The 16,608-nt window shown below is 40.2% G+C and overlaps 1 protein-coding gene across 1 annotated transcript; it reads right to left on the bottom strand.

Annotated features, from left to right (window-relative positions):
• Positions 1-13,785: 13,785 nt before the first annotated feature.
• Positions 13,786-16,392, bottom strand: klf17 (Kruppel like factor 17). Its single transcript, XM_030752188.1, has 3 exons — positions 16,243-16,392; positions 14,995-16,099; positions 13,786-14,876 (listed from the first exon to the last, which is right to left on the bottom strand). Exons 1-3 carry the CDS (start codon positions 16,306-16,308, stop codon positions 14,701-14,703), a joined length of 1,347 nt encoding a protein of 448 aa, XP_030608048.1. The 5' UTR covers positions 16,309-16,392; the 3' UTR covers positions 13,786-14,700.
• Between the last annotated feature and the right edge of the window lie 216 nt (positions 16,393-16,608).

The raw sequence follows: 16,608 nt of genomic DNA, 5'->3' as shown, positions 1-16,608 counted from the left end.
TTAGAGGAAGCTACACAACGCTAGCCTGTGAATCATTCACAGGGAGTATTTCTGAAGGCTACTTAAAGAAATGACGAGAAAGCTTCCTGAGAGAGTTCAGGCTGTGTCGAGGAATAAAGGTGGTCATACCAAATATTAACTTTCAAGCTGGTTAAACTGTACAAACTGTTTTTACCTTACATACTGTATTACTGTGTGTGTGTGTTTTTTAATTGCAATAAATTGCTGCACTTATCTCCCACTTTCCTAGCAAAGTATAAATAATGATAGGTATTTTGCACAGTAATGTTTATGAAATTATTGATTTTCTCAATTCATAAAATGTGATCTGATACATTTACAGATTTGGTCTGGGCTCCTATCCTCTTATTGTTCAGTTTTCCAGGCATAAATAAACCATAACCCTTTTCCAGTGGAGGTCTTCATTGAATTTTTCTTGGGCTTAATCCATGTCCTGGAAACCTGGAAACTTTTGGAGCTGGTTTTTGAACCGGCTCCAAAGATCCCTTTAAAGTTTCTTTGGGAGCTGTTCTGCCGGCCTTCACTGAACACTCAGTATGATGATTTGAGTCTGTATTACCAATTCTAGGCAGGTTCAACCTGCAGGTGTCTCTTGTGAATCACACACTATGCATTTAAGCATAGTATTCTTTTCCAAACATAATCTTGCTTTATTGAACAGACTTAAGGCTTGCTAACACCTCACTTCAATTAGCCTTTTCTATGCCTTTAGCCTCGAGGTTTAAATATTTTAAAATCTATACCATGAAAATGACTTTGGACTTTGTGCCTAGAACACACAGCAAAGCTTCTCATGACGTATTTTAATCATGCATTAGAAACTTCATTTTGTCTGTCGACTTAAAAAGTCCACAAAAACATGAATCTAAAATGCAGGAGCCTGTAGAGGTAAAGGCATGGATGACATCACTCACACCAGAAGAGAGAGAGAATGCTTTTGTGCCTTTCTTTAACGGCATTATTGTACTTTCCTACAATAGCAAGTGGGCGTAGTTACTGTAGATGAACTTCCTTACAACTTTACAAGATGTTTCTGTTCCCTTTGCTGTCTGTCTGGTTGCTCAGTTTCCTTTAGTTTCATGTGCATGATAAGGTTATTACTGTGCTGTAAAGAAATATGGTTTATTCATAGATGATTGTTACATAACTGAAAGTCAGACATATGTCATAGTCTAAGAATGTCAAGAAGACAATTTTCAGAGGTATTCTTGAAAAGCTGGTATTGTTTTTTTGGGTTTTTTTGTATTTTTGGAAGATGACTGTTATGTTCTACTAAGTGTCAGTGTGAAAAGGTAATGGTAAAACTAGGCTGATTTTCAAGTAGTTGTGACTGAGGCAGCTGAAAGTTATTCTAAGTGAATGGTGCAGAAGGCGGAGTCTTCTTCTGCTTTTTCTTTGACCCAAAAGGATAGCATCTGAGTGTTTAAGGAGTGGCATGTCTGAAAGGAAACCCTGTCAAAAAGGCTGTTTCCAGAAGACTATAATATGTGACCCATAACGTTTTCACTGTTTACATAATTATAGTCAAAGTTACAGTAACTAAAGTTTAAAGAGTAAGTAGTCAAAAATTAAAATTCATTATCATTATCAGCCATTTCCTGCCTAGGAACACTGCACATGGGCAGTGACTTCTGACCTAGTGACAGTTGACAGGACCCAGAATCCCTCGGGTTAGGTAAACAAAGCCACAGAGGCTTACATAGCTTCACCTCCTTGACAACACTCACACAGAATGCTAATATTCCACAGAAGTGAACTAGCAAGAGGTTCATGTTACAGAGTGGCTCAGTACATAATATTACTGCCTCATGATCCTAAAAGTAACATTTTTTTAAAAAATGCTCATCACAATTGTTCTTTACATTTTGTGAGATTGACTTTAAATGCATGATTATTTGTCCCAAAACAGGAGGTCTTTCAACACTGCGAATGCTCCCCTTTGAGAATATTTTTCTTTACTACATTTTTACAGTCCAAACACACTGAGCAAACTTGCAAGATGAATATCAATTAAAAAAAATGGTCAAGTCCTTTTTGCTGTAGGTGATTATAATTTTCTTCCCCTTATCCAGTGTTGGTTCATGGTGGCAGCAGGCTAAATAACAAACACACAAGGAATATTTTCAGCTTTTTCTGTGGATTCCCAACAGGTTTACCAATCAGTCGCCAACGAGTTCGACATGCCTAAAAAGCACCAATGGAAGTTTTCCATCAGGGATTTGAGACAGATTCCCACACTCAGCTACTCGGAGCTCCTTTTGTCTCTGTATGGGGTGCACTGCAAACTCATTGTTTTGGTCACTGCTCAAAGCTCATGACCCAAAGTTAAAGTAACTTTGAACCTTCTGTAGATCAAAATTTGGTTACCCAAGGCTCACCAAAGCAGATACTGAAGTTTTAAGATTCAGTTGTATTCATATTTGTGCAAAATAGATTCCATGTCATTTGACATGTCTTGAGTTCTCTCATGTTTAGACTGTAAGACAAAGGGATGTTTTATATCCTATTTGTTACATCTGAACCCAGTATGACAGCTGCATTTTGTTACCATTACTGTGTGAGGTTTTTTGAGCTTTCCAATAAACTCCATGTAAGAATAGATAAACTTTTAACTGTTTTTCTGTATATCACAATGTGTTGGAAGTGTTCATCATAAACATGCACATGACAATCAGATTGTAAGGACAAAACATACTTGTACATACCCAATCCCTCCAGGTGAGGAAAGCAGGTAACGCCTGTTTCCTGACGTCACACACACCAAAAGGAAGAAGGAAGTCAGACTCTGTCTCAGACACACACGTGTGCTGGCTGACGGAGACTCTCCCTGCAGGTAAAAAGATCACTACGGGTTTCTGTGTCTTCTTTTATTTAACGGTGGTCTGAACCTAACACTCTACTAGCATATAACTTTGCTGCATCCCCTTATCTAATACATTCCCTCAATCCAGTAAGTGGTTGTGCTGCCTTTAAGGTTAGTTCAGCACCCTTTTGAAGTTGGTTTCCAGCTACCTCCATAACTTGCTTCACACATTTTGCAATATCCAACTTCTTTCAATAAATGATACAACTAGACACACAGATAATCTCAACCTCAACTGACTATGACACCGCACTTCTTCCTGTCTTGCTCCAGTGTATCTTCACTCCTCACTTGTGTTACCCAAACCCTTATTTTGCTAGAAAAATGTGAAATAGGTGCAGCAATTTATTGAAATGGGACCATAAATGCCTTTGACAACTCTCTTTGGATGTTGGCTGCTGTTTGTTCTGTTCTCTATCAAGATGATCCCACACAGCTTCAGTGATGTTGAGCAATCCGGGCTCTGGGGAGGCCAATCCATGAATGATGATGTGCTGAGGAGCATTGTCACCCTGAAAAATGCTGCCGTTTTCAATCAAATGCGTGACGGATCAAAATCTTTTTTCCCACTTGTCTAGTTTCCTCAGTTTTTAAGGTAACACTGTACACTGTATGCCACATTTTCAGCTAATAGCTCTTTGAGAATCACCTTGTTGCTGCTAAAATTCTATTTAATGTCTTTCAACTGTGTTGTCTTCAGGGGGCTAAGGCAACTAATCTGTTTTAAGAATTTATTTTTTTATATATATTTAAGGGTGTACTGACTTTATTGCAGAGCCAAGAACATATACAAATAAATGTGTGGATGAAATATTAGGACTTCACTTTTCTTTTGCCATGCTACAGATATATCACTTTATCTTAAAAGACTACATTTAGCAAACAGCTGTTATCAGTCAGGGGAGGGGAGATTTGGAATGATATTCCGACTGTAATAATAATAATAATGCACCACCTTTGACAGATTTCAAACTTATCTTAAACAACGGCTAAAGAGGAATCAGATCTGTGATCATTAATTTGTTTTTAATGTGCTGTAATTAATGGTGTATGTTTTATATCTGTTTTTGTGTTTTGTATTGGGTGTCTTTATGTGTTTTTTTATATGTGCAATTTAATGCTTCTGTTATCTAGATTTAGATTTGTTGTCTATTGTCTGATATTTTTTGTCTGACCTGGCCGGGACTACAGATTAAAAGTAGCCTTTTTGGCTAATTCTGGCATATTTACATTTTGATGTTCATTAATGTTGCACTGTCCCTTTTAAATGAACAAAACAAACAAACAAACAATATCAAATAAATTGAATGCATTAATGCTTTAATTTGAAATACATTCAAGCAAAGCATCACATGGAGTCTTTAGTGATTTCAGCTAATACAGTGGACTCCTAAAGCAATGACAAAATTCTTTATTATTTTCAACTCTGTGTATGTTTTTATAAAAAAAACAAAACAAAATCAATAAGAGAACTGTAGGATTTAAAATGCATGAACACAAATAAGGTGCATTATGAATTTAAGCAGGTTTATACAACCAGCAAACCTCATTTTTAAATACTGAAGCTTGTAGTGGTAGGCTACCTGTAATCTACAACCAAGAAGGACACCTGGTGGGGAACCTCAGGAATTACAAAGAGCTTCACAATACAACAGAAGCTCTGGATTTTCTACATAAGCCTGATATGATGGCACTTCATTACCTAAAGAAGATGAATGCAGGGTGTAAGACTGCAGTCAAAATGAGTGTTTCAGCCTTCCATATGAACATAAAACTGGCGACGCCAGGCTGGCGTGCAGTTGATGAGCTGCATGTTATGGCTTTTTGGGTGATTGCACATAAGTGCATCTTCCCAGCCTTCTGCATTAGTTGAATTTCCATATTTCTTCTCTCTGCATAGCCAGAACATTTGTCTTCTTGGTAGCATGGGAAAAGCTGAAGAACCATCAACACTAAAAACATGAAGAGGAGTAGCTCATATTATGGTTGTTTGACACTGCCCCCAACTGGCAGTAGACTGCAACAACACGAGTACCATGCCCAGACCTTTACACTGGGGTAACTTTCAGTATTCTCCCACATCGTCAGTCGGGTAAAGACATCTATGGTCATTTTTTCCCCCACAAGAAACCAGACCTCTGCTCCCTGCATACAAAGACACTGCCTGGTCTGCGCAGTGAGATATGCAGAGATAAACCTTGAAACTGAAATATAGTCTGGATCGAGATCACTTTCATTTGTTTCTTTTGTTTTTTATTTTAAAGTATTAGTGACATGGATTTCTGATGATTACTTTCATGAATATGTCAGCTGATGGAAATCAAGGAAACATCTTTGAAACACACAAAAATAACTTTTCTTCTTTCCCCGCTCCATGTAAGTTATTTATGAAACATCCATGTTTGCACGCCCGGTCACACATCATTAATTACTCCCCAACTGATTGCTGCATATTTAGCACAAATAGAAATGCCCATAAAAACAGGACTGGAAGTCATCTTCTTCAACGGTCCCATTATGCACCCTGCTGTCATTACCTCGGTAATATCTAGGTGGACTCCAGGTGATGCCTGTTGAGAAAAAAAAGAAGCAATCAGAAGCTTCTGTTGGTATATAAAAATCAACATTAGAGGACAGGCTTCATTTACATTAGACTTAACATTAAATAAAGTAATATTAGAGGGCAAATTTCAACAGAAGTTCAATTCAACAAACAACACAAAAATTTAGATTCAGTCATTTATGAATTGAGGAAAATGATCCAATATTGCACATCTGTGAGAGGTTGCAGCATGTGAACCTTTGCTTTGAGTATCTTGTGTAACCGGCAGTGATAAATTCAGTTAAACATTCACAGTAACTGTCCATCAGTGCTTCACATCAGTTTGGAGGAATTTGAGCCCAGTCCTCTGTACAGAAGAGCTTTAACTCTGGGATGCTGGTGGGGTTTGTCACATGAACTATTCACTTCAGGTCATATGTGACATTCAGTTGGATTAAGGTCAGGACTAACCTGTCCTGTCTGGCAGCTTTTGCAGAATCATGATCTGAACACACCGTTGTGAGAAAAGTTGACCTTTTACATTGAACCGTTCTTTGGTAGAACACCTCGCGGGCTGATGGTCTTTGTCTTGCAGAAGGACAAACCTTCTCTTTAGAGTGACTTCACAGACATGTCCTGACACATCCATCTAAAAGCAGTCCAGTAAATGAGTAATATGGTGAATAATATGTAATTAATAAGTAAGATGATGAACGATGTGGTGTGTGACTGTAGGTGTAAATAAACTGCAAAGTTCAACTCCAGTGGCCTGTCTTTCAGTGATGGGTTTGAGCAGGAAGTCAAAGAGGGCAATTTAAAGAAAAACTGAACGACCATCTCTGAACTGAGGAGGGGGCCTAAGGGTACATCTTTCACCATTTTACAAGGCTGTAATTGCAGCCACTCCCCCACTGTCTGTGAGTGGTTCTCATGGCCACTGATCAGTAGTCACGACAATTTGCATATTAATGATCATGAAACTGACCTAGTGGCTTATTGTTAGGCAGTGGTGCTAGTTTAGGGTATTATGCAAATGTGCTATTTATAAGGTTGGGGAAACCTGCAGCCAGCTGAGACTGAGGAAGAGTGAGGAAACTTTTCTGCCACTGAAAACGCTGCATCCAGATAATTAACATCAACTTTCTGGGATCAACAGAAAGTTGATGTTACAGTGTCTTTTAACTCATCGAGTTAAAAGACACTGTAGATCTTTAGCACCACATATTAAAAGATTTAAGTGAGCGGATGTATAGTTTTGACCCTGTGTGGATTAGAGGCTGAAATTAAATGTTTTTTAAAGTCAATAAAGATTTATGCTGTACAGTCATTCCGTCATTCCGCCCTGGAAAAAGAACAGTTCAAAGAAATCCCAAAGTTACCATGATATTCATGCCCATAATGAGCATACATAAACTTTTGACCATAACTCTACATTGGCTGATGACTTATATTTATGGATAAAATTTACAATAATATCATGCTGAACATGGCTCCAATTTTTAGACCACGCTGCGTGCCTTTAAATTGCGATGTAAAATATCTCGAAAAGACAATTATTGTTAACTGGCATTATATAAACAGAACTGAAGTGGACTGAATTCCACTGATTAGCTGTCAAAAGTGGAGGCAAAGCTCTGGTCAGCAGTGATGACCGGAGTCGTTCACATGAAATCAGGTCAGTTTGAAACAGAAGCTGATGTTTGCTCTCTGTGCAAGTTCGTGGTCAGTGATAAAATTTGCAAAGTGCACAGTGGAAGTAATCAAACCAGGACTTCTCTATGTGTCAGAAATGATATGATTCAAAGGTAAGCTTTTAGGGTTTTATGGGTTAATTTCCTGAACATTTTGATTGCTTCCAGTGTACCACCCATACTTACCTTTAGACACCCCTCTGCATTATGCAGGTATCAATATGACAGGGAGAAGATAACTACTGTCTGCCAAATTTAAAGATCATTTCAAACTAAGCTAGCAGTTGGCAGAACTTCTGTTTCTTTACTAAAGCTCTGTGGCTGTTTTAAAAAAGGTGGATGGGAACTCTCTTTTTCACATTTGACAATGAGTACAGTAAGAAGCACTGCTGTTATCAGCTGCTATCAGCAGAGATCACTTTCACTAAGGTGGGATACTCTAAGACTCATGTAATCAGTTCCATGTATGGCGATTTCCTCCCTGACCTTATACGTGAAATTGCAAAATCAATGATTTCTAACCCAGATTTTTGTGTATATTTTGTTTGATTAGTACTGATACTCCTGGAATTAGAGCTGTTTAGCTTTATTTTTATAAAGACTAGTGTCTTAGGTAAGACACTAAGACACTAGAGCCATGCTGCTACCTGGTGTACCACCTTTTTTAAAAGTATTAAAACTATCCCCATGATGACAACTAAATACATTTTCACTATCCTACTCCTTTTTTCAGCATACCAAGAAAGTGAGAAAAACTTTACCACTGTGAGAGGGAACATCAACGGCCGGGCTAGTTTAGACATTTTATAATTTTATTTTAAATCCGTTTTTATTTTGAAACTGTGAATTTTAACATTATTGATCTGCCTGAGCGGCTACGTGTAGCAGCTCGTACCTAATTGTGGGGACCTCCTCGTCCCTTAAAAAATGGTTGCAACCACCTACAGATTTGAACCATCCTGCCTGTTCGCTTTGATTTTTGTTACTGCACCTCTGACTGTGCAGTAATTTTTTTGTGTAACTGATTGATTGATTTACTGACTGAGTGATTGATTGATTGATTTACTGACTGACTGACTGATTGATTGATTGTCTGAGGTGTCTGGGCTGTGATTGATTGGTCAATCTGTGTTTACCAATTGCTATATACTCTTCTTCGGGGGATTTTCATATTAGCCTTCATGCTGCAACCTACAACCCTGGAGTCAATTTATCTGGCAGCTGAAATGGAGCTTTTTAGAAATCTAGAACAAACTCGTTCTGCCCCTGAGACCTAGAGCGGGAGCTTTATTAGGAGTAGTGGAATGATTGTTTCATGAACTGAAAGTATGCAGTTAGCATGAATGCATTACAAATGATCCCAAGGCAACTGCCTCTGCTCTTGCTAGACAGTGCAGCCGATCAATCAGTAATCCCAAAGCAATTATGGACGACTCTCACAAAGAGTGACTGTGATCTATATGACTTGAGGGGTGGCTGTAGCTCAGGAGGAAGAGCAGGTCATCTGCTAATCGGAAAGTTGGTGGTTTGATCCCTGGCTGCTCCAGATTACATGCCAAAGTGTCCTTGGGAAAGATACTGACTCCAAGCTGCTCTCCAATGTGTTCATTGGAGCGTGAATGTTAGACAGAAAGCACTTAGGCATAGAAAAAGGCGCTTGTGTGAATGACTGAATGAGGCATGTTGTATAAAGTGCTATGAATGCTCAAGTGGAGTAGAAAAGCACTATATAAAAACTGGTCAATTTACCATTTACCATTTATACTGATGATATACTGGTTTTACCTGAGCACTTGGTGAGTGGTTTCCCTCGACCAGTGAACTGAGTTATGTACTGTATAGTGATAAATTTTCAGGCAAATGGTCCTTGACCTCACTTGATGCTTCAATTGATGCAGCCTGCCTCGTTCATGTGTAAATGAAGCCTACAACTTTGTGTAACAACATTTTCTTAGGCCTGTATCTCACTAGATTAGACGTGACAGTAAATCCTCCAAACAAAGCCAGCAAAGCCAGACTGATGCAGCAGTGATAGACAGCAACAACAGACCCTCAGTTCAGGCAATCCTTAACTGATGCATACATATACATACTTCCTCATTCTCCTTAAAGCTGTAAAGCATGGGGGCTTATGGAGAGAATTAGCACATGCATACCTATACAGTGCAGTACAGGTTTCTCTACATGTTTCAGGGCTTAAGATGGAAGTAGGACCTGAATTCTAAGATGTTTTCCCAAGGTCTCTTGTTAACAGAGCAAAAAAAAAAAGTTACCTTTTGTTCTTTTTAAAGCCTTTAACAACTGTTCCTCTCATGCTAAATGGTGATCACTTTGAATACATGCTGCAGCAAAGTCTTGTGACAGTTCACGAAATGGACAGTGATTGTCACGGTCACACTTGTAACTCTTGTTTGACTTTAGTTACTTCATACCGTACTGCTTTCTCTCATCTGTGGGCAAACGATCTGTTTTGTGCAGCATTTGCGCCTTGTGTTCTGCATTTGTGTGGGCTCGTTTTCTGATCTGACTCTAAATAATAAAAATGATCATATAGGAGAGAGAAGTTATCGCAAAGCAGTGCAATGTTATCAGTATAGGAACACACTGCTTACTGTATTATCTTGAGCATATTCCTGGTTTTACCATGCTTGAATAAATATTAGACAATGAAACACTACATACAAGAGGATAACAATCACTAATCAGAACACTGAACACCCTATTACATAAAGATAATGCTACTGTGTAAAAGGACATTAGTGGGCAGTCTTACATAAGTAGTATGTCCTCATGTGTGCCTTAAGATGGGAGCTCTAGGTGTAGGATTTTCCACAGCTGGGGAACTCAGTTGTGCATAGCAGCAGGTTTTCTAGCCCACAACCTGCATTACCTGCATTGATAGTGGATGCTACTGTTGTTGACATAGACTGGCTATATGTGTGTTGCAACGTCCGTGAACTTGTGGCACACCCTAGAGTGGGTGAATCAGGTTGGATAGCAGATTCATGTACTGGCCTTGGAGATGGTTTTAATTAGTGGGATGGTGAGAGATCATTTGAGCCAAATGGTAGTTTTCTACATGTTCCTGAGGTGCAGTGTACTGCGTGGGATGTGAACCATAGGTCTGCATGCTGGTGGTGTGTAAAAGCTGCTGGTGTGTGTGTTCATCACCACTGCTGGACAAGATCCAGAAGGTCTTCCACCTCGTTGTCTTTGGAAAGCGAGACAGCACCAAGCTAAACTGCACTTCCAAAGCTGGGTTGTTTGTCCCGTGTGTTGCACTGCTCTGCACACCCTGGTCTTCTTTCACAACTGTCAAGGAGCGCAAATTGAAAACTTGAATTTAAAAGAAAGCCAAGCTGCAGTGTTAATCAAGATTCAGAAATAAATCTATAAATATATTAGGATAACAGCCTGCAATTTCCACATCGCACTTCCATAATATAGTTAAATGATCTCTTCTTACAGTCTCCATGCCTTTGACACTCGGAAACAGCACAGAGGCAGGCATCACTGCTTCAGCCACAGCTATGCTGGCTGTTTTTAAAAGAATTTAAAGCAACAAAATAGATGCTGTCCTGTGTGTTTTCTAGGTGTAACATGGGTTCAGGATATGAGTAACAGCAGTACTGATGGAGCTTTCCTTTAAACATAACGGGAGGCGTAGCTCCTCCACCTCTTCTACCACCAGCCCACGCATATACACAAAGCGTACTCACAAATTGTGCAAACACAAGATAAAACATGCAGGGGTTAGTATCAGGTAACCATTGCTGTAGGTATATTAAATGCCAATCAATCAATCACTCTGTGGTGTTCTGAATCAACGAGTACGAACATTTGCACAACCAGGCTGCTTGTAAAAACCACATCTTCACAACACATCAAACTTTTCAAACTGTGCGTGGAGGTTATTTATAAAATGTCCAGCTTTCTGCAATGACTTTCATTCCCAAATAAGAAATAAACCTGTCACCATATTGACATCACCTCCAAAGCAGCAATTCTGGTTTCTTTCTCATGGGAAACATTTCGCTTGAGGAAGGCACAGGGAGCAACATAAAACCTGGGAAAAGCCTTGAACTGCAGGGCCAACCAAATATTCTAAGATATATATGCTTTTGTGGGGAAAACAATTATGGATGGGTGGCCTTCACTGCAATAAAATTATTAAAGTGACCCTAATGTGTATGCATTTTATACATAAATATTTTTTAAATGTTCTGCAACTGTAAATGCAAACAAAAATCCAACTGGGTACCTGTAAATCCAATAAATATAACCTGTTTGGCAACCCCAGCACAAACAAAGCAAAGTGGAGCTGTTCACTGGAACAACTGATTAATGTGATAGTGAATAAAGCATTTCATGTTTGGAAATGATCTTCCCCTTTAACGGCCCCCAAATGCACCACGCAGTCATTCTTATAGTAGTGCTCAGGTGGATAAGCCTCATGCCCAAAATGAGGGAGAGAAACTGAAGACTGCAAGTAAAGAAAAAAACAAAAACAGATTACCTAATGTCTGCCCCAGGCCCCTTTGGCTCTGTCCTTCTGCCTATCTAGTATCACCATCTAGCCAAGCAAATTGCTAGTTATGTATTTTCTAAAAGGATTCAGAAATATAGAGTACTAGTGTACATATTATGCTTTTTTCCTCTGGGGTGGGTGCTGAATTCATCACTTTGTTGGCTTAAAAGTGCACAACAAATACCACTCAGTTTTCCCTTTGTCCTGCAGATACACTGAGCTCAATTTAACCAGCTGACACATTTCAGTTTCAAGCACAGCAAATAGACCAGTGACACTGGATTTCTTCCTTCTTAAAAAACATTTTTAAGAAGTTAGAAGAAAGACAGTTTCTGTTTCACTCTGCACCTCTTGCTTGAGATCCTGAAAATTATTTTTAGCACCAGAATCTATTTGCATTGCGCAAGAAAACTTTTGCCAAACCAGAAACAGCCCACGTAGATCCACAGGCCCAGTATATAAGGCTTAGCAAATTTACACAGTGTATGATAAGAGAACAGAGTAAAAAATTTCATTACCACCCTGTCCTGATCTGAGTAGTATCTAAGATACAAGATTTAAACATTACACGAATGCAAATACTGCCCACAATGAGCAAATAAGTAATCTTGATAATAACATCTTTACTAAAAATGTGTCAAAAGAGGGGAGGACTAACAGCTATAATGACTTGTATTTAACCTTTGGCCGTGCACGGCAAAATATTAGTGGCACACCACACGCTACATTCAGTTTCTACTTGACTGAATTAAAGTCCATCTGCCATACAATACAATCTAATGAGTGAGAAACCACTCAGTTTACTGTAACTTCCGTGAATTTATTCCTCATTTACGCAATCCTAAATGAATAAAGTGTTAAACAGTGAAGCACTACACACATGATGAGGGGGGCTGGAGCCCGTCCCAGCTGCCACAGGGTGGGTGAGAGGGAGGGTACACCCTGGACAGGTCGCCAGTCTGTCGAGGGGCAAGTGAACAGCCTTTTATCTCAAATTAATTCTATTATAATCATTAAAATTAGAGGGCAGCGTTGCCAGGAGTGGTGTCAGACAGTGGGACGGGAATGCAAGTTTATAGTCAAGGAATTACTTGTCAATGGACCCCCAATTCAGGGGTACTGTTATGATAATCATCCTTCCTAACTCGCATTAAAGCTGTAAAGCACGAGCGCTTGTGAGGAAAATTAACATTTGCATACCGGTACAGTACAGGACAGGTTTCTCTATATGTTTGAGACAGAAGTAGAAACCCTAATAAGAAACTGAGGAACAACACAGCTGAAAATCAGCCCTCTCTTACCTTTTGTTACAGTTTTGCTCCCGAGCTAAATCGCACTCACTTTAAATGAGCACTGCATGCTTCTGTGTACGCGGCAGTGCTGTGATTGCCATCGTTGAATTTCTCTCTCCTTTTACTTTGGTTTATTCTTCACATCTTTTGAACTGCATCTAAGCCATAACAGTGATCATACAGAAAAAAAAAAGATGCACGTATCACAAAGCAGTGTTAATGTGATGCCTTTAGCGTATTCCTGGTGTTACTGAATCAATATTAGAAAATGAAGCACTACATGCAAGAAGCTAAAGGTAATGCTATTATATGAAAGGACATTAGAGGGCAGTCTTGCATAAGAAGTGATCGACTCATAAACCTAATAGAGTCATACCGACCTCCAAGAAAAGTGACTTTATTGTAATTACAGATTTTTTGCTTTCAGATGGCAGCACACTGCAGTTTTTCACAAAGCGATATTTTCCTGTAAATTAAAGCATTCACTTGGTATTAAAACTCTCTCACCAGAAAGCGTGGATGTTGTTTAATTACATGAACTAAAGGATAAACTAGTGCAGTGGTTCTCAAACTGTGGAGCAGGCCTGCTGCAGGAGCACGAAACCCGGAAATAACAGGGAGTGAAGCTCAAGTTAAATGAGTTATATGAGATAACATGAAGGAACAATTTCAAGGATAAATTTAATTCTTTTTTTAATGATTGATGGGATGCCAAGCATAAACGTTTTGATTTCTGGAATTGGGCATGCGAAACCACGAACACGTACAGGTACATGTACACACTAAACCTTTTCTTTTTTTCCTTCTTAGTGTTGGGATTATGGGATTTGATCACACAGTACGCAGAGAGAAAACACCATCACCAAATAAAACCTGCACAAAGTCATAGTAGTTTCAAAGACCAGTGTCACGTGTGAATGGGAAATATATGACAGACGTGCTGCATTTGTAAACAAAAAAAGTTTATTTTTTAGCCCTTGAGCGCAATTTAAAACAACTGCATTTGAGAATGACACGGTTAACGTTGCAATTTCATTTCAAGTACAGCGAACAGACCATCAGTTGCATTGGATTTCTTTCCTCAAAGCAACCAGTAAAAAAAAAGAAAAGTAGGAAGTCAGTTTGACAAAAACTCTCATAAAAAAATAATACATGTCACACTGCAGCTGCTGCTTGGGATCCCGAAAATGACTTTTAGTACCTGAATGTGTTGACATTGCAGAACAAAGTCTTTGCTGAAATAAAATAGAGAAAAAAAGATAAGATCCGCAGCAGTCTACAACTCTTAGCGTTTTTTTAACATATCTATGATATCTATGATAAGAAAACAGAATTAAAAACAAAAACAAAACAAACAAAAAAAAAAAACACCCTGACCTGATTATTGTATTAAATATGTAAGATGTAAACGTTACAAAAATACAAAAACTGCTCACGATGAGCAAATAAGTGGCGGCAAATAAGTAAGGCACTCACTTCAATTCAATAACTTACTTTAGAGACAGTGTGAGGAAATGTCTTAAATACTACTGAACTATAATTTAGGCAGTGTTATAGTTGTATGAACAGATTCTGTATGTACAATAACCAACAGAGGCACTTAAGTCAGCAGTTGAAACAAAAATGTCAGTTTCAGATTCGAAACAGTTCGTGCTACATTGATCTTTGGACATTCCAACAGGAAGTGACCAAGTCGTTCCTCTCGTGGGGTGGTGGTGGAGGTGGTTTCTTATGGATGCAAGAGTCCGTGAGAAAACTGTGGCCTAAATGTGCCTCTTCATGTGGAGAGCCAGGTGGTCAGAGCGGGAGAACGCACGTTCGCAGAGGTGACACTGGAACGGTCTGTGTCCGGTGTGCTTTCTGAAGTGGCGGGTCAGTTCGTCTGACCTGGCAAACTTCCAGCCGCAGCCTTCCCAGTTACAGTGATAGGGCTTTTCACCTGAAAGATAAAAACGGAAACGCGTTTTACTTCATTTACAGCACACTCACAAAACACACACACAAAACACACACACAAAAAACAGCAAAATCCAAACTGGCAAAGTTGCGTATCTCACCTGTGTGTGTCCTCATGTGCGCTTTTAGATGGGAGCTCTTCGTGTAGGTTTTTCCACAGCCGGGGAACTCACAGTTGTGCGTGGCAGCGCGTTTTCTAGCCCACGACCTGCGGGCTCGTTTCTGTTTGATGCACCCGACCTCATCCTGCGAGTAAAACTCGAGCAGAACCGGAGGAGACGAGGGGGGAGTGAGCACCATCCCTTGCACTGCTAGTGGATGCTGCTGCTGGTGAACGTGGGCCGGTTCTCTCTGTGTGTTGTAGTGCCCCTGAAACGGTGGCGCAACCTGGTGTGCGTAAATTGAGTGATATGGCGCGTTCATGTATTGGGCTTGCAGAAGGCTTTCATTATTGGGATGGTGAGAGCTCATTTGCGCCATGTGGTAGTGTGCTGTATGTCCGTGGGATGCAGCGTGCTGCATGGGATGCGCACCATGATTCTGCAACCCACCAGGAAATGCCGCCTGATGGTGCGTAAAGGCTGCTGGTTGCATGTGGTTTTTACCGTGCATATGTTCCATAAAGTTCCCACCGTTAGCAGCCATCATGCAAGATGGACCCCCAGACTCGGTTTTGAGTTTATATCCAAGCGGGATAGGTGCAGTGGCAGCTGGACGGTGAGCGGGAGCTGATGGAATTGAAACTGGATTCAAAACTCGCAATTCGGTGAATTCCCGATCGTCTCGCCCCTTTGCTGTGCAATCCGGTGAACCTGTAGCCGGATAACCCACCTCAGGCCTGAGAAGCTCCACCATAAGACTGTGCGCCGGGCTTGACTTTGTGATGTTTACAGTCCCATGGCAGCCCAGGTGAGAGGGAGGATGATCGCTGCACTCTGGCGCAGAACCACCACTGCAGCTTTCCGGCGAGTCCGGGAGGGAATACATGCAGTTCTGCTGCGAAGGTGGAATGTTTCCATTGCCGTCGTTGTTGCTTACAGCATCGCGGATGATGGTGTTGGACAAAATAAAATCGAGGTCCAAAAAATTTCCCAGCTCGTCGTCATCCTTGGAAGGTAAAGCAGGAGATCGCACCATGCTGTACTCCACTTCCCAGTGTGGGTTGTTTGCATCACCTGTTGCGCTGTTCTGCACACCATCATCCACCTTGCACAGATGTAAAGGAGCGCAAATTAAAAAAATAAATAAATAATTGAAGTTAGAACAAAGCCAAGCTGCAGTGTCAATAAACCGAAATAAATCTACAAATATTTTAGGCTACAGTTTCCACTGTATTGAAATATACTTACATTCTCCATTCCTTTGACGCTCGGGAAAGAGATTAATGCAGGCATCACTGCTTCAGCCACAGCCATGCTGACCGTTTTAAAAAAGAACTGAAACCACCAAACTCCCGCAGACGCTGTCCTCGGTGTCCCTGTGTTCTCTAGGCGTAACCAGGATTCAGGATATGAGTAACAGCAGTACTGATGGTGCTTTTATAGGTTCTCTAAGCATACTGGGAGGTGTGGCTTTCAACCCCTCCCCCGGTACACGCACACACACACACACACACACACACACAAACGCACACCACCACCACCACCACCTCCACCACTTGCACCCATACACACGTGCGCGGCACATTCACACAGCTTACTCACAGCAAATAGTAC

The sequence above is a fragment of the Archocentrus centrarchus genome, chromosome 17 (assembly GCF_007364275.1).
Source record: "Archocentrus centrarchus isolate MPI-CPG fArcCen1 chromosome 17, fArcCen1, whole genome shotgun sequence".
NCBI lineage: Eukaryota > Metazoa > Chordata > Actinopteri > Cichliformes > Cichlidae > Archocentrus > Archocentrus centrarchus.
This window is presented reverse-complemented; position numbering and strand designations above follow the sequence as displayed.

Excerpts from the sequence above, each read along its gene's own strand:
- klf17 (XM_030752188.1), bottom strand. The coding sequence starts at position 16,308 with ATGGCTGTGGCTGAAGCAGTGATGCCTGCATTAATCTCTTTCCCGAGC. Across the intron at positions 16,100-16,242 it reads GCGTCAAAGGAATGGAGAAT|GTGGATGATGGTGTGCAGAA; the intron begins GTAAGTATATTT and ends CATCTGTGCAAG. Across the intron at positions 14,877-14,994 it reads GCACATGAGGACACACACAG|GTGAAAAGCCCTATCACTGT; the intron begins GTGAGATACGCA and ends TTTATCTTTCAG.